Raw genomic sequence first — 26,024 nt, forward strand, 5'->3', positions numbered from 1 at the left:
CACTCTAGGGTATATCGGACCTGAAAGGCAACTGTATAAAGGCCCGACTTGAATACGCCAGCCTGTCGCGCCACCCTGTCTCTCCTTCGTCCTCAGCGTTTGTCTCAACACTGGTTTCGAGAGAGCCCCGCGACCGAGTGTTCTTCTTCTTTCTGGGGTTTTACGTGCCAAAATCAGTTGTGATTATGAGGCACGCAGTAGCGGAGGGCTCCGGATTAATTTTGGCCACCTGGGGTTCTTTAACGTGCACTACAACGACCGAGTATAGAGGAGGAGGGAGTCGCGCTCACCTGGCATGCAGCCCGGACCGGTAGGTGGGCGGCGGGGACACCGGCGACAGCATGGGCGCGGGTTGCGAGGTCACCGCGGCGGGCGGCGGCACCACGGGGGGCGGGGCGGGCACCGCGTGGTGGTGATGGTGGTGGTGGTGGTGGGCGGCCAGGGCCACCGGTGTGGGCAGGGTGGGCGGACCGCCCTGCCGGTCCAGCAGCAGCAGCCGCAGCCGGTACTCCTGCATGGAGGCCTGGTACGACGGCGGAGGGGGCCGGTACTGGAACTCCGGGTACAGCATCGCTGCGTGGACGAACGAGGGTTGGGATGCGTTGGTCGACAGGTACGGAAAGAGGGTCACCAGAGAGAGCGAGAGGGCCAACAGAAGCAGCCCAAAATGGAGGGCCATGACACATAGGCGTCAGCCTATATAATACCAGTTTCGTTATCAACGAACGAGCTACGGTTTTTTGAATGCTACACGTAGAAGCCACGGTTGACGGATCGATTCAAATTCTATTCGAGTTGGGCAGCAGTGTCTTTACTTATCTATCCTTAGGTTTCCATCATCTATAGTATCTTAAAACCGTAGTCCTCAGTCATGTCTCCAGTGTTTGTTCAATTGCGAAGAGCATCGTGGTTACTTCTTGGCGCTGTTATTATGAGTTGGTGTTTTGTCGTGCTGTACCTGCTGCCAGTCCTGTTGTTGAGGCTTTTTAACACGAAAGTGTTTTATGCCGGGGTCCACCAAGACTTCACTGACGTATTTCCGTCACGGAAAGTGTCTTTCCGTCACGGAAAGACACTTTCCAAGTCACTTTCCAAGACACTTTCCAAAGACAATTTCCGTCACGGAAATACGTCATAGAACATAATACAAAGAAAGAAACCAGAAGAAAAAGTTCCACAAACATGCAAAATTTGGAAATCGAACCCACGACCTCTCGGTCCGCGACGATAGATCGCCGAGCGTTTAACCCATTGCGCCACAAACGCATTTGCAGAGAGCTACACAGACGCGCCTTATATATCTAATGGCGTGTTTCACTGGTCGATCTGGAGCAGCCGCCGAAATCCTGGAACGAGCGCTCGCAATTCACCAACCCTAATCTGCCAGCGGAGAGCGAAAATGCTCCGCGCTGGATCGTACAGGAAGTCTGCACACACACCTCACAAACATCGACTTCCGCTCTGCATGTTTCCATGGCCACCAAGATCACCGTCTCCCAGCGAGCGGAAGTGACGTATCCTCTCGTCCTATTTCCGCCCGAATCCGCGCCTTGGCAGCGGAGCAAGTGAGAGCGATCCGGCGCGGAGCGAGTTGATCCGAAACGACCAGTGGAAAGCGCGAACCCGCTCCAGCTCGACCAGTGAAATGCGGATTCGCAGCCGTGGAGCAAAAAATCCTGCTCCAGATCGACCAGTGAAAAACGCCATAACACTCCTCCGTGTACCCGCGCTCTTGCTCGGGGCGGTGCCGCCGCCTACGAGCAGAAAAGAGAAGTACTGCATTATGACACTAACGCGCACCGACAGTGAACGCTTCGGTGGTCTCAGCACTACGACGCCTCGATGCCAGCATTCGAAGGGACGCTGGCATCAAGAAGCACTACCAACGCCACCTAGGTGGCGTTCACCGTACTCAGCACAGCGGAGCGTGGCCTCCGCAATTAGCTCTGAAAATGTTTCTGAAGTTGATCGCGGAGGCTGCAATTACGACGCGCTGTACGCGCTGATTTGACTCGGTGACGATTCAGTTACGTGCTTTGTCTTGCGCGTTGTATTAGTGTGTCAGTTACGTGCTTCGTCTTTCGCGTTGTGCTAGCGTGTGCAGCGTAGTGCAGCTTCCATATGCACGACGGTTGCTCATGGTCATCGACGTTGGTAGTCGTGATGGAGGAGACGTGCCACCAGGCGTCGGCGTGGGTGCATCAACGCCTAAGGGCGCTTTAGCCACAAAACACCAATAGACATTATATATCAATGTGCAATAAACATTACACTACTTCTGTGAAGACACGTTTCACTTTCGTGTTCTATACCGATTCCTATATAAGAGGGATCAACCACATTTTCTGTTAATGTTCTGGTCCTGAGCGCAGCGGGGTTTGCAAGCACGTAAGGAAACGAAATAAGTTAAATCATAAGAGAGCAATTATCTCTCCACGAAGAGCCTATACTGTTTGGCACAGTCACGCAAAAAAGGAGCACCGTAAGGTGAGAGTAAGCACGCTACGTATTGCGTGGCCAGGTCACATGTCTCGTCTCACTCGCACACGAACACACGCGAGGAATGCCTAGCCTCGTTGATTGGAGAAATAAAGGTGGCGATATCAGATTCCGACGTCGAGAGGCACACTCGCCTGAATCCGCAAAAAGATCGGAGCAGCGCTGCGCGAGGGAGGAAGCCTCACTGCGCACAAACGCAAAGGTCTTGACAGACAAAGAAGAAAAAGACACAAAGTGCGTTTCCCGCGCACTCCCGCGCCGTCAGCGAGATCCGCGATGCCTTCTCGCAGAGGAAACGGTGCGGTTGCCCCCAGCGTATACCATAACACGCCGCCGGTCTGTATTTTTAGTTTCTTTCTTCTTTTTTTCCCCCCCCGTTCTTTCTATCTGCGCCCGCAATTCGCGCCCTATTCAGCGTCCGGCATCGTTCTTTCTCGCCACAGGCCTTTCGTTCCGCCTTGGTGTATTTTCCTATAGACGTTATTTTTCTATCGCTCTTTGTCGTCGTCGTCGTCTTGTGCGGCGACTCCCTCCGTCCCCGCTAGTGCGAATGACCCGCAAGGACGGCTTCTCGCACAACTTCCTGTCCGATGACGCAACGAATGACGCCGTGCCGCTGCCCACAACACAAAAAGAGAGCCAGGAGGGATACAAAAAGGGGAAAAAAAAAAAGAACGGCATCAAGTGCGAGCCAGCAGTATCCTGCTCCGCCACGAAACTTAGACGTTCGAAACCTTGTCAGCCTGCTCGCTGTTTACGACTTTAACTTAACCGTAATGCATACGCGACTCTATTTAGCGCTCTTCAACGGCGTTTTATCGAGGCACCGATAACGGTGTATCGTTGATGATTAGGCAGCTCGAATAATATTCACGGAGCCAGATGAAACTGCCAAATGGGCGCGAGTTCCACACGTACACGCAACATTCTTTGATAATGCGAGCATAAAATGAAGGGAAAACAAGGACAACTGAGACTACGCGTCATTAAGAAGTCATTAAGGACGTCATTAGGGCTCGTTGATCAGTAGTCACTGCCAAACGAATGGCTTTAAACATAAATGAGAAGTAAAATAGTGTTACCGAGAGGAAGCTAATGACGACAACGTGTTTGCTACACACACAAGCTATTTACACGTAAAGGGGCAGTGGCCGACACGTAAGCTATACACCCCCGAATCATTAGCGACAGCAAAACGGCATTGCCACATCGTCGTCGCTCTTTCCGCACACGGTCGTCTTTCGCAAACGGCTGCGTAACATTATCTGCGCTCTCGATGGTGCAAATATTAAATTTCAAGGGCGCGTCGGAAGTATGTCCTTAAGAACGGGTAAGAGCTTCAACGAATCGATCATAACCGAGGGCAAACACACAGTAAATCTGAAGTTTGCTAAGGCTCTGAGGCGTTAGGTGTGTACAAGTGCATGCATTGCGCTAGTTGGGCTTGCATCATGACTAGAGTAACGTAGCGCGAAGTGGAGGACATACAAAAGCAAGACAAGAAAACAAACAGAATAAGTAAGAGTTCGTCCTTGTCAATATGTCTCTGTCAGCCATTTTACGTTAAGTTACCACCGATCGGATCGCCCGTGTAACTTGCGCCGCTTAGTACAAGTACGCTGGGACGTACTACAGACGTCTGTGCCCGTTTTATGTATACGTGTGCCAGTGTCCCTCTGTTTATGTCACCTAAGCAGCGATTTTTACACCATCAAGTTGGCGTTTTGCCACTTAAACATGAAGCATCTTGCAAAACAAAAAGTTGCTGTCAGCGGAAACATTCTCGCCCGAAGCATCCGAGTTCGATATCGTGGGTCTGAATCAATTGCGACACCAGCGAGACGGCTTCCCCCCAACAGGTATTCTCTCCTGTCTTTCAGCAATGAAAACGAAGCACCGTGCGCTCTTGCATCCTGCTATATATAAACTGGGTCATTAAGAACGAACGCACTTCTCACGCGCCTTTCGAGCGAGTTTCTCCCACCAAGGAATTAAGTGTTTTAAGACTGAACATTTCTAAGGGCAAATGCAAGAGAACCACCAGTGGTGCCGCTTTCGACGCAAACAACATGGAGAAAATGTGGACATCAGTGGCCGCGTGTCGCCAGAGTTGCGACCACCAGCGAGCTAAGCGACGAAGTCTAGCTTCAGTTATTTAATTATTGAAATACATGAATTATTCAAATGAAAAAGTTATTTTTAAAATGATTAAAGTTCGTTAAATGATGGGGGTTAAACATTCCAAGGCAACTCATCGGCTATGATAGATGCCGTAGTATGGGGCTCAGGGTTAATTTCCAACCGTTTATCCCCCCCATTTTTTTTTTCTTAACGGGCACCAAAAAGCACGGTATAGGCGAACATCGTTATTTCTACATTCCGCCTCCACTCAAACGTGGAAACCGCGGCAATGAATGATGTTTGTAATGTATGTTTCCCACGTGTAAGCAATAATTGATGAGCGGATTGAAAGTGATGGATTAGCAACAAATCCATTCCTACTTGTTTATCAGCTTTCCCCGCACACAGAGCAGATATGCAGCCGCATCGTATGTCAACACATGCCCAGGCAGATAGCGCGAACATTCTGTATACGCTCGGTCTACACACGAGCACGCCGTTCACTTCCAAACTACGCCCGGATAACGCAAGAGCATAACTCGCCCTATCTCCGTGTTATGGCTATACTGACGACAGCGCGCATCTGGAAGTTACGACGCGCGTCTGAGTGACGCCCGTTATGAAAGGAACGATCGAGAGACCTTCAACAAACGACTACCGCTGCCTCGATAAACAAGCCGCGCTCACGTTGTCGCAAGCGCACTTTTCCGCTTTTCGACTGCGACTTCGCGATCGCTCGCACGCGAACAATTTTTTTTTAAACCGTTATGTGCAACCGTCGCCGCGTATAACGTTGAGCCGCCTGCTGAATGATTCATGACGACACATCGATCCGCGAGGCCGTCCGACAGTTCCGGGGGACGAAAACCGATCTCGGCTGATGACTCGGGACGACGAAGCGAGCGCACACTTGCCGAAGGCCGTTATCTCCAGATGCTAGCGACGGCAATGAGTCTCTCTCCCCCAACGAGCGAGATAAGGACATTTCCTATCATTTTCGGGCAAGAGGATAGCGTATCGGCCCAAAGTTGTTTTCACTGGCCCATTAAACGGCGGCTGGCTGCTCACGCGGCGACGATTTTCTAGAGTTTAACGAAAAACCCGGCCGATAAGAAGGCGCGCGGCTTTCCGGTATACCGGGAGTTTCGGGGAAACGCGTTCGGAATTTGTTAAAAATAGCGAAGGTGCGATGTCTTCGTGCATGACGGTGTGGCAGCGCTGTACATACGAAAACGTAAGGCAAGAATTTGCGGGACATTTGCCAACTCTCAACTATTCTTTCTGTTGGAAGAGGAGAGAGAGAGAGAAGTCATAAGAGAAAGGCAGGGAGGTTAACCAGGCTGAGCCCAGTAGGCTACCCTGCACTGGGGAAGGGGGGAAAGGGATTGGAAGAGGAGAAGGCAGAGAGAAGTTCACACCCTGCACGGTTACACAGTCAATCGTCCATCGCTGAGTTAGTCACAGGCGGTCATGCAGGCCTATGCACCCCCCCCCCCCCCCCAAAAAAAAAAAAAAAAAAAACGCAGCAGCGGCTTTGTAGCCCTGTAGATAGCAGACGCACGAGGCCAGGGGCCCAGGCTCTTCCCCTCCGTAAAAGGACTGTCGTCTAAGTGCCCCAAAGCCATCCGAAGGTCACTCCTCTCTATTTCGTATCTGGGCTATTGGAAAAGTGATATAGCACACATACAGTCACAAAAGTAAGCAAGAGCTAAGCGGAGTGGGGATTGCGACTGCGCATCACAGAGCTTCGACTCCTGAAATTCTTCATGCCCGCGCGGGCAATGCATTCAAATTCTTTGTCAGAAAGAACGATAGGCGCTGCACTGACGCAGTTATCCACATTTGGAGATCGCAGGGAGAGGCATTCGTCCTGCAGTGGACATAAATATAGGCTGATGATGATGATACAGCGCCCGCTAGGGCCCTTGTTGTAGGGGGGCACAATCTGGAAGGATTCAATGACGTCACGGGACAGCTTCCAGCCATGACTGGACAGAATGGTAGCGTCACGGGGCTACGTACTGCACCCACTATAATGCGGCAATGCGCGGCGAGTTGGAAAAAGGCTCGCCAGAATTTGCCAATTCGCCCAGTTGTCTATTCGAAAGCGTTTGTTTTCCGAGGTTGCTTTTGCCTCAGGGGCACATATACATCGAGATGCTAAACCTGCGATTAAAAATTAGGCTAATAAGCTTCTTAGCCGAAAGAGTTGGACGACGTTTCCTACGATGCGAAAGTCGAAGCGCATCATCTGACGGGTTCAGTTTCAGTTTATTATTCATTCAGAACACATAGTTGGTTGTTAGTAGTATACAGGCGTAGTAGTAGCATACAGTTCAGTAGTATACAGTAGTATTCATAACAGGTAAAAGAAGCATCGCTTTAAAGCAAAACACAATACAGTAGGTATGCTTGTCGAGTGTGTGTTGCCGCTGATGAATGCAGCAACGGTGATTTCTCGTACGCTATATAAAAGGAATGAGGGCTATGTAGCCGCATTCCTTTATAGGTTGCGATGTAGCCACTGAGTACAGTTAGCTCTATAATTCTTCTTTCTATTCTTTTTGTCACGATTGTGCACTTCGAGATGAACAAAAATAAAATAAAATTGGGGTTCGCTCGAAGGGCCATCACAAGTAGCATTTTTTTTTTTTCGTTGTTGCTTTGCTGTCACGGAAAGTTGCGCCCCCGTGCGTCGACGCCGTGAGTGGCGAGGGTAAAACCACACCCGACAAATTGTCAGGCTTGCTCTTCGGCTGCCAACGCCACAACCATCGAGCACCGGCCACTCGCTTCCCTCTCTCTCTCTCTCTCCATGATCCCCTCCCACGTGTATAGACCACGAAATGCGCACAGAGCCGCCGGTAACGGTCCCGTTACCTCGTTACGGCGTCCAGAGCAAAAAGAGGTCGTTCACCCTACATATAGCGCGCACTTCGCCGAGTTTCTCCGCAGAGCATTTCCGAGAACCAGCGGGGTCGGTGCCTGTTGCGGACGCAACGCCATAACCATCTGTTTAAAAGGGTAGCGGCCCAGCCGGCTGTTTCGGTGGAAGCCACCACCATCGTTCCGGACGTTAAGCGCTATAGCCACTTTCTTTCTTCTTCTCTCTCTCTCTCTCTTTGAGTTCCACAGCAACCCAACCAGGGCGCCAACCGCACGATGCCGCTATACTATCGCTTACTATATTGTACACTCCGTTTCAGACACAGCGTTTAGCGCAACTGAACGCTAAATACATTATCTCACTTGTCGCATTCGCAACCGAAAATACTGTCTCACACACGAAATAAAGATGTACAGGTATGCGTCGCGTAATTCGATGCAACATAAAGTCTCTACTACTTTTGTGTCCCACGATACGGCGTACTTATTTTGCACGGTAGGCGTGCCAGATGCGAGCCTATTTAACATCGTGCGAACGAAGCGACACTTTCAGCGACCACCGCACCACGGCGCACCGATTACGCACGCGACCGAGACATAGCGACGCTGCATACTGAAATCACGCAGCTGCACATACACGTAATTTGACGTAACCTTTTCAGAAGTTGTAGCCTCCACATAGGAATTACAGTTATCCCAGAAAAAACGTCGCAGATCAAGAACAACTGCTCCGCGAGACGCGCGGAGTGATACTCCTACGGCCGCACTACTCCAGTAGCTTCCACGGCGTTGCCTGCTAAGTACGAAACGGCGTCTATAGTGCGGCGTCCTAAAGACCGCACCAACTTGAACTTGGCCGAGCTGGTTTATCGGGGATGGTACACGGAACCAGCAGTGCGAAAACAAGAGACCACAAGCAGCGGGAACAGTGCTCCCGTCGCACGAGCCTTTGCACTCTCTGTTCATCTTAGCGCTACGCATCGGCGTACCACAGCAAAACCTGTACCTGGTGCACATTAGTAGCGCATTAAGCACATACACGCCAATTCACAACTTCTGCGCCGCGCTCACACCGTCTGCAGGTTCTGGCGCGCCACCGGATCTCGAAGGCTATGGTTCTGGCAAGCAGATTCAGATAAACAGTACCAGATGAAAATATGCCGCTTGCGCGATCTGTCGAGGCGCGATCTGCAAATATCGCGCCTCCACAGAAGTGAGAATTTACGCAGGCTCTCATCACCGTCTTTGAATATATACAGAGTCCCTTTCTGTTCCCGTCCAAACAAACCACGACATGTTTATTGCCATTTTCTCGTAGGTTTATAGCGGTGGCGAAAACATCTTTCTTTACACGGATGGCCTCGAAGGCTATCAAGGGATGGGGCAAAGTTTATAGAGATTTGTAACGGAATTAAGCATTCTCGCATTCGCAAGGAACTTCATACACTATAAAATGCTCGTAAGAAGAGACGCAAGCCATTCGGGTTTCTGGGCATGCAGCGAACACTGACGCCTATCGGCAAACGCCACTTACAAAAAAGAACGCGCGGTCAAATGGCGCAAGCTCTCGCTTTCCGCGACCGCAGCTGCGGAGGTGAAGCAATCGTTGGTGTGGCTCTCCCAACAATTCATTTAACCGAAAACTCACGGTTAGGCTAGATAGGGTCGAAGTCTTCTAACTCATCGAATGCTTTGGCCATCTCAGTTGAATAACCTAAATGTTAATTAACGCAACTCCGTTTATTACACGCCCAACACCACTATCTGTTATAGAGGATAATATACCACTCCAGACACTTGAATGGTAAACAAAAGGTCACCGCGACATTTACGGTCCTTATTCTAGTTACCTCGCGCAACCTAAAAAAATAAATAAAGGACACCTCGTTCATAAGGACGCTTCGAGTGCACCTGCGGCTGCGCAACGCGTTTCCGAGAATCCCGGTGCCCGCCGCATCGATTAGGCGGAGAAGCTCCAGGCTGTAAATGTAGGCGCACCAAGCGAGCGGGTTGGAAATTGATTGTCTCCCCACTTTACTCCTTTCCCCTTCCACCACTCCCGTCTACCACTACGAAAAAAAAAAAAAAAAGCTGAAGGAAGGGGGAGGGGCGTGAGTCAACTGAGCTGCTTTTGCGCCGGGCGTGATAGCGAACTGCAAACAAACGACACCAGACGCCTAGCGACGCAACTCTAAACAGAGCACAGCTGGAGCCGGTGACGTCACTTCCGTGTGGGCACAAAGCTGTTGCTTCCAGCGGCATCTTAATTCTACCTGCCATTTTGACCCGCCGCGGTAGCTCGTGGCTACGGCGTATAGCGCTGCTGAGCTCGAGGTTGCGTGTTCGGCCACATTCCGATGGGGGCTAAGTGCAAAAACGTTCGTGTACTTATATTTCATCATCATCGTCAACCTATACTTATGTATAGGACCCTGTCTTTCCCGTGTCCTTGTCTTGCGCTAACTAATTCCAACTTCCACCTGCAAATTTCCTAACTTCATCACCCTACCTAGTTTCCTGCCGTCCTCGACTGCACTTCCCTTCTCTTGGTATTCATTCTATAACTCTAATGGTCCACCGGTTATCTACCCTACGCATTACGTACTTATATTTCATCATCATATATTTATGTACACTGCAGGACGAAGGCCTCTCCCTGCGATCTCCAATTAACCCTGTCTTGCGCTAGCCGATTCCATCTTGCGCCTGCAAAGTTCATAACTTCATTTTTATTTAGTGCACATTAAATAAACCCTGGAGGTAAAGATTAAACGGCGTGCCTCAATAACATTGTTGCTTTAGCACGTAAAACTCCAGAGTTTTTTTTTTTTTATCTGGCCTTTCGAATAGCACAAAACCAACCAATAAATCAAATCTAGCAGGAATAATACTCCTATAAGTTTACAAAACATATTGCGGATGACCTCCCGGATGGTGCGCCACATTAGATGTCGTCACGTGACCCGACGTGTTATCTTGTGGCAAATTCGGCAAAATCGCACCGGTGCGCATCGGGGCGATTTGCCGAATTTTTCGCCACGTGGGCAGAGCCGGTCGCCTTGATGACGTCATGTCCCGGGACGCGCACAACTGGAAGACCGAGTTCGCTGCTCCATCCTCGAAGCTCGTAATGTGTGTGTGCGTGTTATCGGAGCACAAGAGGTTAGCAACAGCACCGTTAGCAGCATCTCGTGACAAGCGCCTATGTAAAGCACGCTAAATATTGATCGCGACCATCGATTGCACAACGATATAGTCCTGCAATGTCGGCGGCGACATACTCACCACTAAAGAGCTGCTTTGTCCTGTATTTTTTTACCTTCAATGTTTCCACTGCTAAAATAACAGTCGCGGCGAACAATAACGCTTTCTGAAAGCGACAATTGTCAACCATCCGACCGGTAGGACGAAGCTACCAAGGAAACCCGTTCAGGTTTACTTGGTTGACGATACATTCGTCCTAGTCAGGGCATAGATACGCGGGATCAACGCCTTTCCGTGCTGCTCGCTCTGCCATCTCAGCTGACCGCGGGGCCGAACTCACAAAGCTCGTCGTTCGTAAATGCTCTCCGCCACTGGTCGAGACCGCACTCGTTAATCCAGCATCCGCATTGGCTTGAATTTGCTCTGACGAATCATTCTAGCGTACGAACTTGTCAATGCGGGCCTACGATGCTACAGCAGATTGCACGGCGACACCGAACACAACATTCCGGAAAATTCGCAAGGTATGCAGGAAGCTGTATGACGTAATAGTTCAGCGGAAATCCACTAGGTGGAGATTCCCTTTAATATACAGGAAGCTTCATGAAGATTTGTTGTTCAAATGCGAAATATTAATTCTTAGGAACCGATACGAATTTCTTTTGTGGCTCCGTGCTATACACGTCGGATGGATGACGAATTTTCCCTTTCGTGAACCTGCCTCCATCTTGCGGGCTCCAGCAGAACTGATTTGCCACAAGTTCCACATTTGCATAATTGCTGGCCGAAGCAAGAATACCGAAGAGCTTACTGAAGCGGAAGCGATATACAAGTAAGTTGGCGACACGTTCGTAAACTTGCCTTCTATCGCACAAACGATCAAGGAACTAGATTTACTTGTGGTGCCCACACGCGTTTTACGTAGATGTAGTTTGTCAGTTCGTTGTGGTTTTCTTGTGCTGCTCACAGACATGCTCTGATTACGCTGACGTCCGTGGCCTATAAGTGGTAACATGGTCACAGGAATAAACTGCTGGCATTAGCACATTTGTGGGTCTATGTACTATTATCTGTCGTCTGTGTCCAGTTCGCGCTTTTGTGGGATGCATATGTGCACTTTATCGAAAGTCATTTACGCTTAGACAGAGCACGCGAGCCGCGACAAACTTGGAACCACTAGGACTGACGAGCAACGCATTGCTTTTAGGTAACGGTGATGCTATTGCCGATTTGGCCTGCTTCACGACACTCTCAGAATAACATTGTACGCAAAATAAATCTTCTAAACGTGTACTTTCTGTCTTTCCCTCTGTTTAATCATCGGCAGACGCGTATATGATGTTATGCCTGCGGTATATGACGTCTAGTAATGCCACAAGAGGGAGACACATGTAACACCACAATCCATAATTTTGAACACATTATTTTTTTTTCAACCTTGCACTGTGCCACTTTTTATCACTTTAAACAGTTTTTTGCGAACAGAATTTATTTTTCGTATTTTATTTTCCTTTGTAAACGCGTAGGAGGCGCCCAAATTGGTAAACATTACGAAAACATTCGGTAGAGTTGGCAGGTGTGCAAGTTTCTCCTCTTTTGAGGATTTCCGCAGAACTGATTTGTCAATGACGTTTCCAGAAGTTAGCCAACGCTAGGCGTCCTCAGCGAGAGCCCGCTCACCTGCGTACGGGTGTCCGCCGGGCCTCCCTCCGTACGGGGGCACCCTGGGCACGAACCGGCGACCTCCGGGTTCGTCGCCGCGCAGTCCCAGCATGGCGCGGCACGAGGGGGCCTCGTGGGAAGTCAGTCGCCACGCGATGCCGCTCACCGTGATCAGGACGATGCCGACGCCTGGCGGGGAGAGAAACAGAGCACGTTAGGAACAGTGACACCGTCACATATGAACGGGACAGTCTCATCCACCTCAATTAACACACTAACACAAAATAGTAAGTGTGAACACACACCACGCATTGTTCTTTCAGATGCCATATTGCTACGCCTCCGGATTAATTTCGACCACCCGGGGTTGTTACTGCGATAGAAATTAAATAGACACTCCAGGCGAACTTCCGCCGTCGGCGTCGCCGTGACGTTCCGTATAACGTCCAAGTGCGATAACATCGCGGCCGCGCGACGTATGCTGTAGGTGAGAGCGAAAGCTTGCGAAGGTGAGCCTATAGAAGGATGGTGGCTTCATACGACGGTGTCATCTCGCGCTCGCAAAGGCAAATGGCGGGGATGGTGCGCGGCCGAGCGCGCAAATATGCGGTTAGTTCGAAGGCTAGGCTAGCTGAGATAGCTCATGGTTTCGTGCGTGCCGTGTTCTCGCGCGTCTAGTTCGCATTGAAGCGAGAGGCAGCAGGAAGGGGAATTCGCTCACCGTTGCTGCCACTCTTCGTCACACCAGCGTTCTGACAGCGAGTGTCCGCGGTCACTGAGTAAGATGTGTTCGTGTTTGCGTGAGCGCGCGTTACAACGTGCTCGTTAATTTAATTAGCGAGCGAATGCTTACAGCAGCTTACGCAGCTGATAAAACGACTAAACTTGCTTCGTACAGCTGTCTAAGGCTACGTTCACACTTGGTCTCGAAGCAGGCGGAAGCGGCAAAAACTTTTAAAAATCCGCCCGCCTAGGCGGCGAAGCGGGCGGAAAACCAGGCGGAAAGCAAAATCGGTCTCGGACCGATTTTTTCGCCATAGCGAGGCGGAATCGCGGCGGAAAGTTGTTCCGCTCGACCGGAAGCTCCACTAGCATGTAAACATCCGGTCGTAAAATTGTACATGCCACCAAAAGTGTAGGCTGCGATGGTGCTCGACGCGATCTAGATCCACCACTTTCTCTACGACAAGAGTGGTACTAAAACGTACTGTCAGCAATACTCGCGATAGTATTCAACGTCGCGCGACCGGAGGTGCAGCAACGAAGCCTTGGGGTGACCCAACTTCTCGCGCTTTTGCAAAGCTGGGCGAACCCACCACAGCCGCTTCCGAGGTGTCCGCTCCTTCCGTTTATTTATTGTCCATTTCTAGGAAACAAGTAGGTAGAAGTATAAAAAACAATTTCTTCGCCCACTTCTGTGGCAGAAAAAAGTTGGGCAGATTCCTCGTTGGCGCTCCCCAATTCTCCTCGCACGGGCGCGGTATGTTGAAAAAGTCGCAGGGCGCTTTTTTCGTTGCGCGGTGGTTTTCTCGTCGCGACAATAGATTGGGAGCAAAAGTCTCACGTAGGACGCGCAGGCTTCGGCGAGCCCCAACACAAGGGCCAGCCCGGGTTTTAGCTTTGGTGTACTGGAGGCGCCGCCAATAATACGAAACGATGAAATGTTATTACAACCTGTAAATAAAGGCTATTAAAGAAATATAATCACGCCTAGGCACCAACCTTTGACTCGGCGCTACCGTGCCCGTATGAGGAGAATTACGGAACGCCTACGAGGAATTTACCGAAGGTCGCAGATGACTCGCAAAGTTGCGCGAAATGAACACTTTTGATGACGGGTGGGACAATGAATGAACATACCGCTCGAAATGGTGCGATAATGAGCGCCACCACGCCGACAAACGTACGCAGACTAGATGGATGTGGGCGAAAGCGGCAGCGGTGGCCGCGGCGATAGCAAAACAAATGTGAACAACTTGGACATGCGCGGAAAAGATATTCCGGCCGCTTTAGCCTTTCCGCCCGCTTGCCGCTTCCCGAGTGTGAACGTAGCCTAATACTTTGCTGTCGCAATCAATGGTACGCCTTTGAGGCTAAACTGTTACATATTTAGGCACTCGAATCTACGTAAACGAACATTATTGCGACAAGCCATGGCGGACTGTCGTCGCGAAGCGCCACTAAACCAGGCGCCGCCCTGAATATTAAAAGTAATAAACAAAAAGGAGAAGCGAAACCGTTCAAGTTTGTTCGTAAATAAACATTACGGGGTCTTGACTGCTGTCGGAGTAGAAATCATTCTGGATGAACCCAATCGGGTGTGTGGCACTTCCGCCAGAACATCTTTCTGAATTACGAAACAATGACGCAAGAACAACTCATCTTTCGTTTCATTTGTGGCTTATTAGATTACGTATCACATCAAGCTGATTCGTGGCGACTGCGAGGCAATTCAGTTCACACATCGTACTAGAAAAGACAATAACAAGAAGGCATTGATCGAAAAGGACGTGACCAGCTTCCCGAAGCGATTCAGAATTGCGTAATATATTTTGCCTAGATGGTCCAGAAAGCATTTATAGCCGCTCTTGTTGGCTACGATATACGTGAGGAACACAACAAACTAATTCACTTTGGGCACAAAACAAACAAATAAACAAGCACTTCACGACGATTACGCAACAAATGAGAAATTACAGTGTCCGAATTTAACTATAGTATATGTCAGCCGTACCGAGAACAATCTTCAGTTCGTCGTGTGCAGCTCATAGGATGACCCTGATTTCATCAGACCGCGTGCGCAGTATACAATGAGCCCACGGACTAAAGTGGCTTTGTTTAGGCCCGAAGTGCGCTTTGAAAGAGACTCGCTGCCTTAGATTTCCTTTCCAAAGGCGTCCGAGGGAAGCGAATAATGCCGCCCGACGGGCACACATTGTGTTACAAATTTCCGAACGCGCTCTTTCGAGAGGCTATTGAATTAGTAGCGTTTCGTTACCGAAATTACGAAGTCCGAAGGGCGTAACTCCCTGGCGGCACAGTGCCTTAATGCGGAAGCCGCGTAACGCGCAATCTAAATTCTCGCTCGTTGCACGCTGAAAGAGAAAAGACAACGAAGTGTGCCTGCGCGCTCTAGTATATTGAGGAGGCGGAAGGGGGAGGGGGGGGGGGAGGAGGCGGCGCTCACCCTGAAGAACCCGTGATGCAGTGTAATATACTCAACCAATTGCGCAAACACAGTTAGCGTTGGCAAGAGCTGCAAACTGCCGCCGTGTTTTCTTTTTCTTATTATTATTTTGTTTGAAGCTCGAAGTTCTCGAAAGTAGAGCTACGCTGCAATATTCACCATTCACTGAATTACTACGGAGTAACTACGCCTGCACTCCGATTTGTCACACTCTTTGCGGCAAGCAATAACTACGGTGGAGCCAAGAAAAAATCGAGCGGCAGGCGTGCATATTTGTGTAAGCCGGCAGAAATGAATGCACTGACAGTGCTATATCGCAAGAAGGGAGCATAAAAGGCGTGTGTGAATCAACCAAGGACAGCGAGATATTTCATTAGAACGCGCTCATGCAACTTAGCACGATGCTGATTGCGACCACTGCAAGACGACGCTTCTGTCTTCACTGCTGCCACAAACTCAAGTGTCAAGAATAACAGAAATCGGCGCAATCTTTCTTGAGCTCACTCGTACGTAATTACAATGAAAACGTGGAATTAATCGGGGCTGCATTGTCCGTCCGCGATTGCAATATACAGCTCGCTGTGTTGTCTTTCTCGATTGAAAGAAAACGCCTGTCATCTTATTTGGAATGATCTTGCAGGCAATTGTCTAATTTCACTTTTCCACTTTAGCATTGCCTGATTTACTTTTTCTTTTCTTGCTCTCCGCTTTTGTAGCCCTTCATTCTTCATAAAATATCTAACCTGAAGGTATACATGTGTGCACTTGAGTGGTGTGTATATATGCCATGTGCGTGTGTATATCTGTGTATGTAGGTGTATATATATTTATATGTGCGTATATATAGGCATATGCGCGCCACTTCTACGGCTGTTTGCGCGTGTACGTGTGAATATAACATGCCAGTGTACACTATAGTTTGTATTATTGTATATATATGTAAACTTTTTTTTTACACATGTGTAGATACATACATATATAAACCATATTTTTTTTTCTCTCTCTTTTTTTATTGTGTTGCTTTTGTTCTCATATTACTGTTTGCTTTTATTGCTTTTCTCACATTGCTTTTTTTTTCTCGTACGGCTGTACGACGAACACTGCTGATTTGCCACTGTTGCCGCTGCCTGTAGGGCCCCAGGCCTCGTCAAGCTGCTCAATGAGCAGCTTTTTGTCTGGGGTCCATTTTTCCTTGAGGAAAATAAAAACTGATTCTGATTCTGATCTACGAAGAAAAATCCACCATCGTCGCTAACACGACTGCAGTTGATGGAAGTTCACAGTGACCGAGATTTGTGTAACTGGACAATGAAAACGAATATATATATATATATCGATATACATCGCGCGTAGGTATCTATTCTTGCTTAAACGCCCGGAAACCAAACTTTGACCACTGCAGCTTGTCGTAACTTGGCTGATCAGGCCCACAAGCTGATAATGTCACACCACATAATGTGGATACCCGGCTCCTTCGCTAAAATCCAAATCGCTGTGGGGAAAAAAAAGTACACGACGACAACCAGAACGGTCGGCACGATTTTCGTCAAAGGAGCCGCGCATTTTTCGTGGCCATCAATACGCCATTCCGAAACCCGCCTTGATAGACCTCGCGAACGTTTTCTTTGAATTTCTCCACGCGGAATCAAACGAGCGCCAGCGGAGTCGGGTGGTTCGTTGAATATCTTTTACAAAAGCCGTGTCCCGAGACTACAGAATTGATTTTCACCAAAACATAATTACCAGAAATGAAAGCTGTCATTACTGTGTAATAGCAGCAGAACCGTAAAAGGGCATTATGACCGGAATACGCTTATGAAAGGGTTCTTCTCGCTCGATTTTATTTCTTGCATATCATCCACCGTACAGGGCCGGCCGATGCTGGTGATCACGTGTGCGCTCGGACTATTCACGAAGCGCAAAAAAGGGAATAGCCTTGGCATGGAATCGTTACAATCTCCCCGCTCAGCCAAGTTAGTGAGCTCGTAACTGTGTTTCCAAGGCTATTACAATGTATCGCGGCAAGTGACAGATTCACAGTACAGTATAGGGGTGGGTTGGTAGCGCCTACAGCACAGTGGTTGCGTTATGAGGGAATAAAAATAAATAATAGAATAAAACTTTGCGAGCGACGATCGATGCCCGCCTCGCGTGTCGAGTCAGAGGGAGAAAGAGAGAGAGGGGGCTTCGACCGTAGCCGTTGTTGGGCGTTGTCCAGCGTCTAAGCTATCACGCGCGACAATAAACGCAGGCGCCGAATGTTGTTGTTGCCGGGGTATACTCTCACAACATGCGCTTCAACGTCGGTCGGGGAGGCCACCTATTGTACACTTGCGGTTGCAACAACAAGCAGACATACTCTATGTAACATGCGTCAGTGACGAAGCTTAATTTTAACTAGGGGGTGTGCAAATACTGGAAATTCCGAATACGAATAAAACAGCCCTTGCTATTCGATTAGCATTCGATTCGGCAATTCACTACTTGAAACTGGGGAATAATAATTTCTTTCCAATACTTAAGAGATAGAAACACTTTTAAAGTCTCAAATCACACGAAACGATGCAAGTAGAAAGATTCTACGTGATGCTGGTGACATTTTGTTTTTTTCTTTTGTACTACTGTCATTGTCGTGGTTCACCCGATAATTGAATGCAGCTGTTCCTAATTTACATGCGCCTCCGTTTGCGTCCACTTGCGAACAGCATTACATGCACTTAAATATGCCCTTATACAAGCGATGTAAATAATTCCCACGCTAAGCCTCGTTTTCTTCTTCATCTCTTTTTTTTTTTTTTACCAGAATGACTCCACGCGAACCTAATTAGTTTGCTGTATTCAGAAACAAATTATTCGATATTTGATTCCATATTCGGAGGTCGTCTTTCCCTAATATTCACATTCGATTCGACCGGGAAATTTCTCTATTCCATTATTTTGATCGTGCCTGTACTCTCGTGTTCCTTATGCTGATCACAGCTTTAATAGTACTACCAGATTTCACAGCCACTGAATGGGTTATCCACTTACGACTGCATAACCAGATGTTTATTATTATTATTATTATTATTATTATTATTATTATTATTATTATTATTATTATTATTATTATTATTATTATTCGGGGGATTTTCGGCAAGGCATATTACGAACCCCTGTCTTGCGCTAGCTGATTCTAGCTTGCGCCTGCAAATTTCCTAACTAGCGCAAGACAGGGGTAATTGGAGATCACAGGGAGAGGCCTTCGTCCTGCAGTGGACATAAATGTAGGGCTGATGGTGATGATGATATTACGAACCAAAAAATGAACAAAAGGAGTCGTTAAATAAATGCACCGACTTTAAAACACCGCACTAAGACTGTTTTGTACTGATAATACACAATATAGGAAATTTAGCTACGTAGGGTTATATGAGGTCTAACTGGAGAGGTTGGAAAATCAGTACACCGTCGACAAGTACAGTTCACCTTTATGCGAGGTAATATTAAATAATAAATTTGCTTTAAAATAAATAAATAAGTAAATAAACATAATAATGATAATAAAAGGGACATTTTAGAACGTGCAAACATTACCGCATACAAGAGTGAGAAAAGAAAAAATAAGAAACAACAACAATTAGGCTACTCACCGCATAAAATCGCCTAGGTATTTCGGGCACACGTCCGTACTTATGTAAACGTATTTCACTGCACGGAAAAATTTCAAGGCCGCTAACTGACCGTGGTCCAAGTATTGTCCCAAGAGACAATGGATGATCGCCCAGAGCCTATAGTTACGACGAAAAGTGGGGCGCGGCCGAACAACGCGCAGCGATCAATTCGCTATCCTATACACCGTGCAAAGGACGGTCGATTAATTACGCGTTGTTGGAACGCATCAGCATTGGGAGTCATTGATTCCATGCGATGCTCCCGGGTTTAATAAGTGCACATCAGTTATGCCCACACACTTCTCCAGCAAAACGACATATTCAAGCGGGGAAAAAAAAAGGAAGAGAAAATATCACGCTAGATTTCGCAGAGTCAGCGCGCGAAGTTTCGTCGGCGAATGCGGCGCGGCTCTGGTCCCTATAAAAGGAGCCGCAATGCCGGTTATACAGTAGCGCCGCCGAATAATAACGCGAAGGAGAAACCCGCACCAGCGTGATACAAACGGGCGCCGCGATCATATTTGGGAAAGGCAACGCGAGGTTGATAGGAATCAATCGGGGGCAACGTCGAGTGGTCGCGACGTCGGCCGAGCGCGGTTCATGCCCCGAATGCAAACCGTGAGAACCGGCGAAGCGCGCGCACGGAACATCGAAATGCCAAACGACCGGCGAACACGGCGCAGGCAGCAGCGGCACGCCATGTTAATGAGAGCTGCGCGGGCAGAATACGAAACGCATTGGGAATCGCGCGGAGAAAGCGCGAAAAAAAGCCAGCATGGACGAACTGCACAGTACAGGCGCGTATACCGCATTTACCCGCGAACAACGCAGCTCCGTTTCCTATAGTTTCGGCTGCATAGGGTATACACATGAGGAGTGACACGGCGGTCCGCCCTCCGATAGCCGCTCGAATATTTCCTTGTTACGCTGCCCTTTCGAGAACACTAAAGGTACAGTCAGACTCGCATCTTGAAAACTTTTTAAGCGCAACGACAGATAATAACAGTAGACGAAGGAACAACAGTGCAAGGCACGTTGTTCCTTCGTGTACTGTCTATATCGTTGCGCCTAAAAACATTTTCAAGATGCAAATCAACCAATTAACCCGACTGGCCATTTTGTTGCAATATAGTCCGACGTTCTCGACAAGAACCACGGACAAGCGCGTCTTGTGTTCAATATGGTAGTAATATGGACTTGTGCGTCGGTGCATGACATTCCGATTGAGCCGAGCAAGCAGGCAAACACAGACACAATGAAGGACAAGTAACACAATGTCCTTTGTGTTGTATGTCCTTCTCAGTGTGTCCATGTTTGCACTGCGATACTCGATACGAACATCGCCCCTTGTGCGAAATGCAACACTGTCAGAATGCCGCGATTCCAAAGGGGAGTCGGGAGGCCATATATTTGTTAATGGCAGTAATGTAATATTTTCACGACATTACTGTCAAAAGCATAAATTGCATGTTGCTTCTTTCTGTCAGGCGCCGAAACAACAAGTGTCGTATATATCTGAATTTGAAAGAGTGTCGGGAAACAGTGTTAAATGGTACCACATAGATCACTCACTGAATACATGTGCCGGACATGACGGAAAAACGGCCCGCAGTTGTTTCGTTTCTCTGTCTGCATGCAAAGGGCAGATATTTCAGTTGCAGTAATTATTGCTGACAATCTGTAACATTTATTCTTACTATTAGAGAATCGGGCGATCTCTGCAGCTTTATGTTTACTAGTCGGTGTAATAATACATAAGGAGGTTCCAGTGTACCGTACATACGACATTATAAGATTCAATAAAAAATGCGAGAACTCAAGTTAAAGTAATGTAGAGTACGGTCTTCCGTTAAAAGAAAGATGCAGTTCGTATACTGCCATAGATTATCTGCGAGACATTCCGTAAAGGCCCGTGTGCGGTCCAACTGAACATATCAGCCACTTCTTTCAGATAAAGGCGAAAAAATGCTCCAGTTCTTTTGACATATTACTGGTTAGGTATTCCCTTTAACAGTGGGCCGTATTGTGAAGACGGTCACAAATGTTTACGGCACGTGACTTGTACGACAAATGTGAATTCGTACTCTGTTTAGGGCATGTCGCTCTTAATTTGATAGATGACAGGGCAGGTCTCAAAGGCTGCTACGTACTGATGAATTCAAGGATACGTGGTCGGGTTTCGCGCGAATACAGTATTTCTGGAAATCTCGTGTCCCGTAGACTTTCGCGTCCGACTGGAGAATATTAAACTCGACAAAGCCAAAGAACTATTCCACACAAAGGAAAACTACTTGCCGACCTTTATTTCAGGCCAACGAATTAAACAAAAGTAAAAATGAAATGAATGTTATTTAAGTGAGATTGAGTTATCTGAGCTAGTGTGAAAAGAAGAATTAAATGTTGAGATAAAATTATTTACTGTAGCGATTACTTGGTGATTGCTTTTTCTGAACTATCCCGAACTGAAACTTCCCTGCAGCGCATACACCTGGAGAAACGCTGTTATCGGCTTTGTGTCGTATTTCGGGGCGCATAAACCGTAAGTTCGAGTCCCAAATGAGCGTATATCAGAAACGATTAGCCGGTGTTTGTGGGTTTCAAGTTGGACGTATGGTTAGCTTCGCCTATCGATACACTGAGTGGGCACACCGATAGACTGGTGAGCATAGCGTGTGGGTGCAAGCGGTACACTTGGAAATCACGGAAGCAGGCTCTTTCTGTTTTACTTAAACAAACGCCAGAAATGCTAATGACGCCCACATTTCGTTCGATTACTCGCGAGGCACCCGCAGCCGCTCGATACGATCAAAGCGATCGCCGAGCCTTAAAACTGAACGACCAACCGACCGCCGTTCGCCTCCCGCAGAAGCAAGGGCGCGGATAGAACGGACGAGATGTAGCAGCAAAGACGATACACAACCGTCGCCTAATGGCATTCGCGACGTTTGTGCGCGTGAGTTTTTTGCCGGTCGGCGGGACAGAAGAACCAGGAAGCGAAAGGGCGTGCCGCATCGTGTTTTGCCCGACGACGTCAGCCCGAGCAAACACGCGGGGCCCCCCCGTTCAAAGGGAGCATAAATGCTCGATTGGTCGAGCTAGCGCGGCTGACGCTCGCGACGGTGCTATTCGCTATATTCCGTGTTGCCTGCAGCGCCTCCTGTGATTCAACGCGTGTCGAGGCTGAATCAACGTCGTCCGTTAAAATTGGGATCGTTGCTGTTTGTGATGAGCGGAAGAACGATATATACCACGCGTTTCTCTATGCTTTTCACAAAGTGTGTTTGGCAACATGAGCTCGCTGTCGCTATCTACGTATATTTAACATTGAAGTTTCCTGGAAACGGTGAAGAACATTATTATATGCGCGCATGCACTGCTGCGTAGAAATATCGCTGAATACACGCAAAGTTCCTCGAAGTCGCGCGGCAATCTGGCGAGTCTTCGCGGGCTTCTTTCACGCACGGAAAACCACTTTTATGTAAGCACGCATTGAGCAACATAAACCTGTATCGGGAGTTTTCCATGTTGCTCTACAATTTTCTCATTGGCACTTTTCATCTAATTATAATATTTGATAAGTTGATTAAGTAGCACTAATTGCGTTATTAGGCGGAATGCAAAAATAATCGGAGTACCTCCAAGCGACGGCAGAACAGGATTACCTTGGTTCTGTCCAGCTACATGGCATTTGCATATATATATATATATATATATATAATTTCGCCCAAGTTACGTTGGACACCCGGTGTATGTACGTGCTGCGCCGCGGTCAGTATACACGGCACCGCAGTGGTAATGGAATCCCTATCCGTTTTCTGGGCTGACGCGAATAAATGCAGCCTGTCTGTTTGAAATGCGCCAGCCTCCCCATCTTATCCCCTTCGTCTGCCACACACACACGTGGTTTCTCTCTCTTTGCATGGCAGTTTACGCCGCGAATGTAGGGAGCCGGAAAATAGAACAAATGTACTATAGCGATCGGCGAAAGAAATAAATGTGGTGCTGGATTATTCCTTCTCTGTACCTTCAGCCCCCACATCGGTCGGAGAATCCGCACTCGTGCGGCTATGTTCAAATGCAATCCCTTTTTCCCGAGCCGCGCGGCGGTACTTCCCTTTGATCTCCGGAAAATAAGAGTCTTCGCGTTTTCCCTCTCTTCCTCGCTCGACCCTGCCGCGCGTGTTTCCGATCATGGTCGTTAAAACACCGCGACGCATGTCCGCGCATGCGCCTACATTATTCGATCCGCGCATGCAAATTTCAGCACCGATACAGTTCGCAGGCTTTTACTTCCTCGAGCAGCAGGCAGTGGGGCGCGTTCCAAAATGTAAACGTTCAACTTGGCCAAACCGCGAGCTTACAGGTTCAACCCGAACACGGGAAATCCTTAGGGTTACACTGAAGATTCGTGCACTCTGGTCTGCTATAACCAATCGGCGAACATTTTACGTTAGAACCGCATAACCGATCTCCGGGTTGCCCGGACGGTTCCTTTTACGCACACTCTTTGTCAAAAGTATACGGGCTATATACAGTGTGTTTCACTTAACTTGGGGCCAAACTTTTAAAATATGCAAATGTCACGCAGCTGGACAGAACCGAGGTAATGTTTGCCGTTGCTTGGAGATACTCTCGATTATTTTTTTACATTCCGCCTAATTACATTAGTCTTAATTAATCAACTTCTCAAATACTATAATTAGATCAAAAGTGTCAATGAGACAATTCGTCGCTTACGAAGCTTTCTGGCACGGTAGAAGTAGTCGCTTCATTATTGTGGAATCGTGCTTCATAACCACGACCTGGCTTTACAGTCTTCTTTAGTGCGCCGATAACGGAGAGATGGTTTGAGTGAAGACGAGATGTGGAATAGACCAGGAAGAATATATCGAGGTGTGATCCGTTTGCAGCTGTGTTGAATTTGCGAGAGAGGGTTTCTAAAACAAAACAAACAAACAAACAAACAAAAAAACGAAAGTACGCACAACATCGCGGCGGTCTGGTTTAGTATCGCGTGCAGTAACGATGTTGCCGCGATGACGCCATCTCACGCTAGAGGTAACCACGGCCAGTGTGTACATAAGGACATTCATGACCCAAATATCAACGAGGACTGATGGTGACACCCGCCATCCCTCTCCACGTGCTGCAACTAAACGGGGTTGCACAGGCCGCGCGTGTTGGCGCGCCGCAGATCAGAAAACTGCTCGAGCGCTAAGCTCAGCCGTAAGCGAATCGCCGAGCTTAGGTGAAACGTCGACTGACCTTCACCTAAATGTTCACTCTCCGCGTGTTTTCATTTTCTTCTTTTTTTCTCTCTCTTGGTTTAATTGGGACAAAAAACAAAGGGCGCATAGACAAACATGTCAAAGCCATTTGTGGGCCTTTCGGCTACCGTGTCACCAGTCCCCTCCCCTTTCGTGCATGACGGATGCGAGTCGCACGAAAAAAAAAAAAAGAAGGAACGAACGAAAAAGAAGCGAGGAAAGAAAGCACTAGGCGACACAAACACGCCACGAACAAAGCAGGCGTGCGAGTCGCAGGAGGGATAAACAAAGGAGAAACAAAAAAGCACGACGGACACCCCAGCGAGAGCTGGGAAGCGACGCGTGCAGCGTATAACGAGCGACGAAAGACAAGAACCAAGCGGAGAGGGAGGCAGGGAGGTGTCAAGGTCTGTGCAAATCACGGCACCCACGTTGCGTTATGAGGCGCCTCGAGGCTTGCTATTTCTCTCTCTCTCTCTCTCTCTCTCTCTTATTTCCTTCCTTTTCTTTCTTTCCCCCCTAAATTCTCGGCCGTTTCGTACAGGCTCGTTTAGTCCGTTCCGCTGTAGGCGCGCCACGCGAGCGAGCGAGATGGATAAAACAGGAGGAGGAGGTCAGCGGGAACACATTCCGCCTGCAGGAAACCCGAGCGCCGTCGCTGCTGCGTTCATCCCCACCGGGCTCCCTCGCCATGTGGCAAAGCGACGCCGTCAGGGTTAATGCGACGTGGTGTGTGAGTGTGCGAGCGCCCTCAAATGCCCGGCCACTGCGCGCCGACTCGGCGAAACGACCGCGATGCCGCTTCGCGCCGAATCAACCTGCTTCCGCTTTGGTAGCCTCGCAATGCGACGCTTTGTTTCGCCGTGTCTCCCGCTGCTTGCGCGGCTGTCTGCGGCGGAGGATAAAAACGAGGCGGCGAATTCCCCGAGCTCGTTCGCTAACGCCACTCGACGCACTGCGAAAGGTGCACGAGCGGTGCAAGTGCCTCGGGCGACGTGAGCCTAATGAACAAGCGTTGTCGTGAATAAAAGAAGACAGCAACGTTTATCGCGAGCGTATAAGGGAACTGCGCAACGTGGCTGACGGCGCGTTAAACAGCAGGCTCAAGCAACTAAATGAATTGGCCCAGTCCAGAACCGGCACGATCGAGTGATGCACAGCGTTTGTGCCATGACTTCTTCCTGCGTCGACGGGCTTGATTCATTGTATATCACTTGCTTTGTCGGATAACTTTTTTGAGCAGTGAAACATAAGGTGATGCGGGAGCCTTGACACCCCCCTTTTTTTTTTTTGTTACTTACAACTATACGAAGACAGCATGCCATGAAGCCATGCCAAGGTAAAAATAACTGCGCTTAATTTAAATGCAGAAATTTTGGAAAACGGAGATGAGTCTGGACGAAGAGATAACTTGCCGCAGTTGAGAACTGAAAGCACAACCTGCGCATTTCGATCGCGTGCGATGAATTAGCAACTAAGCTGCCGCGGCGGCAATCTTCCCGTCCAATTTCTCGGGTCTTTGTGCACGGCTACGAGAGGCACCGC

At 48.6% G+C, this 26,024-nt stretch overlaps 1 protein-coding gene across 2 annotated transcripts in view; it reads right to left on the reverse strand.

Annotated features, from left to right (window-relative positions):
- Window positions 1-26,024, reverse strand: part of LOC119453852 (uncharacterized) — a 234,869-nt gene that overhangs the window by 58,004 nt on the left and 150,841 nt on the right. For both annotated transcript variants that reach the window (XM_037715900.2, XM_049666890.1), the window contains exons 3-4: window positions 12,391-12,561; window positions 291-573 (exon numbers count right to left, since the gene is read on the reverse strand). In XM_037715900.2, coding sequence (XP_037571828.2) covers window positions 291-573; window positions 12,391-12,561 — 454 coding nt within the window. The remainder of the gene's footprint in view (window positions 1-290; window positions 574-12,390; window positions 12,562-26,024) is intronic.

The sequence above is a fragment of the Dermacentor silvarum genome, chromosome 5 (assembly GCF_013339745.2).
Source record: "Dermacentor silvarum isolate Dsil-2018 chromosome 5, BIME_Dsil_1.4, whole genome shotgun sequence".
In the NCBI taxonomy this organism is placed as follows: domain Eukaryota; kingdom Metazoa; phylum Arthropoda; class Arachnida; order Ixodida; family Ixodidae; genus Dermacentor; species Dermacentor silvarum.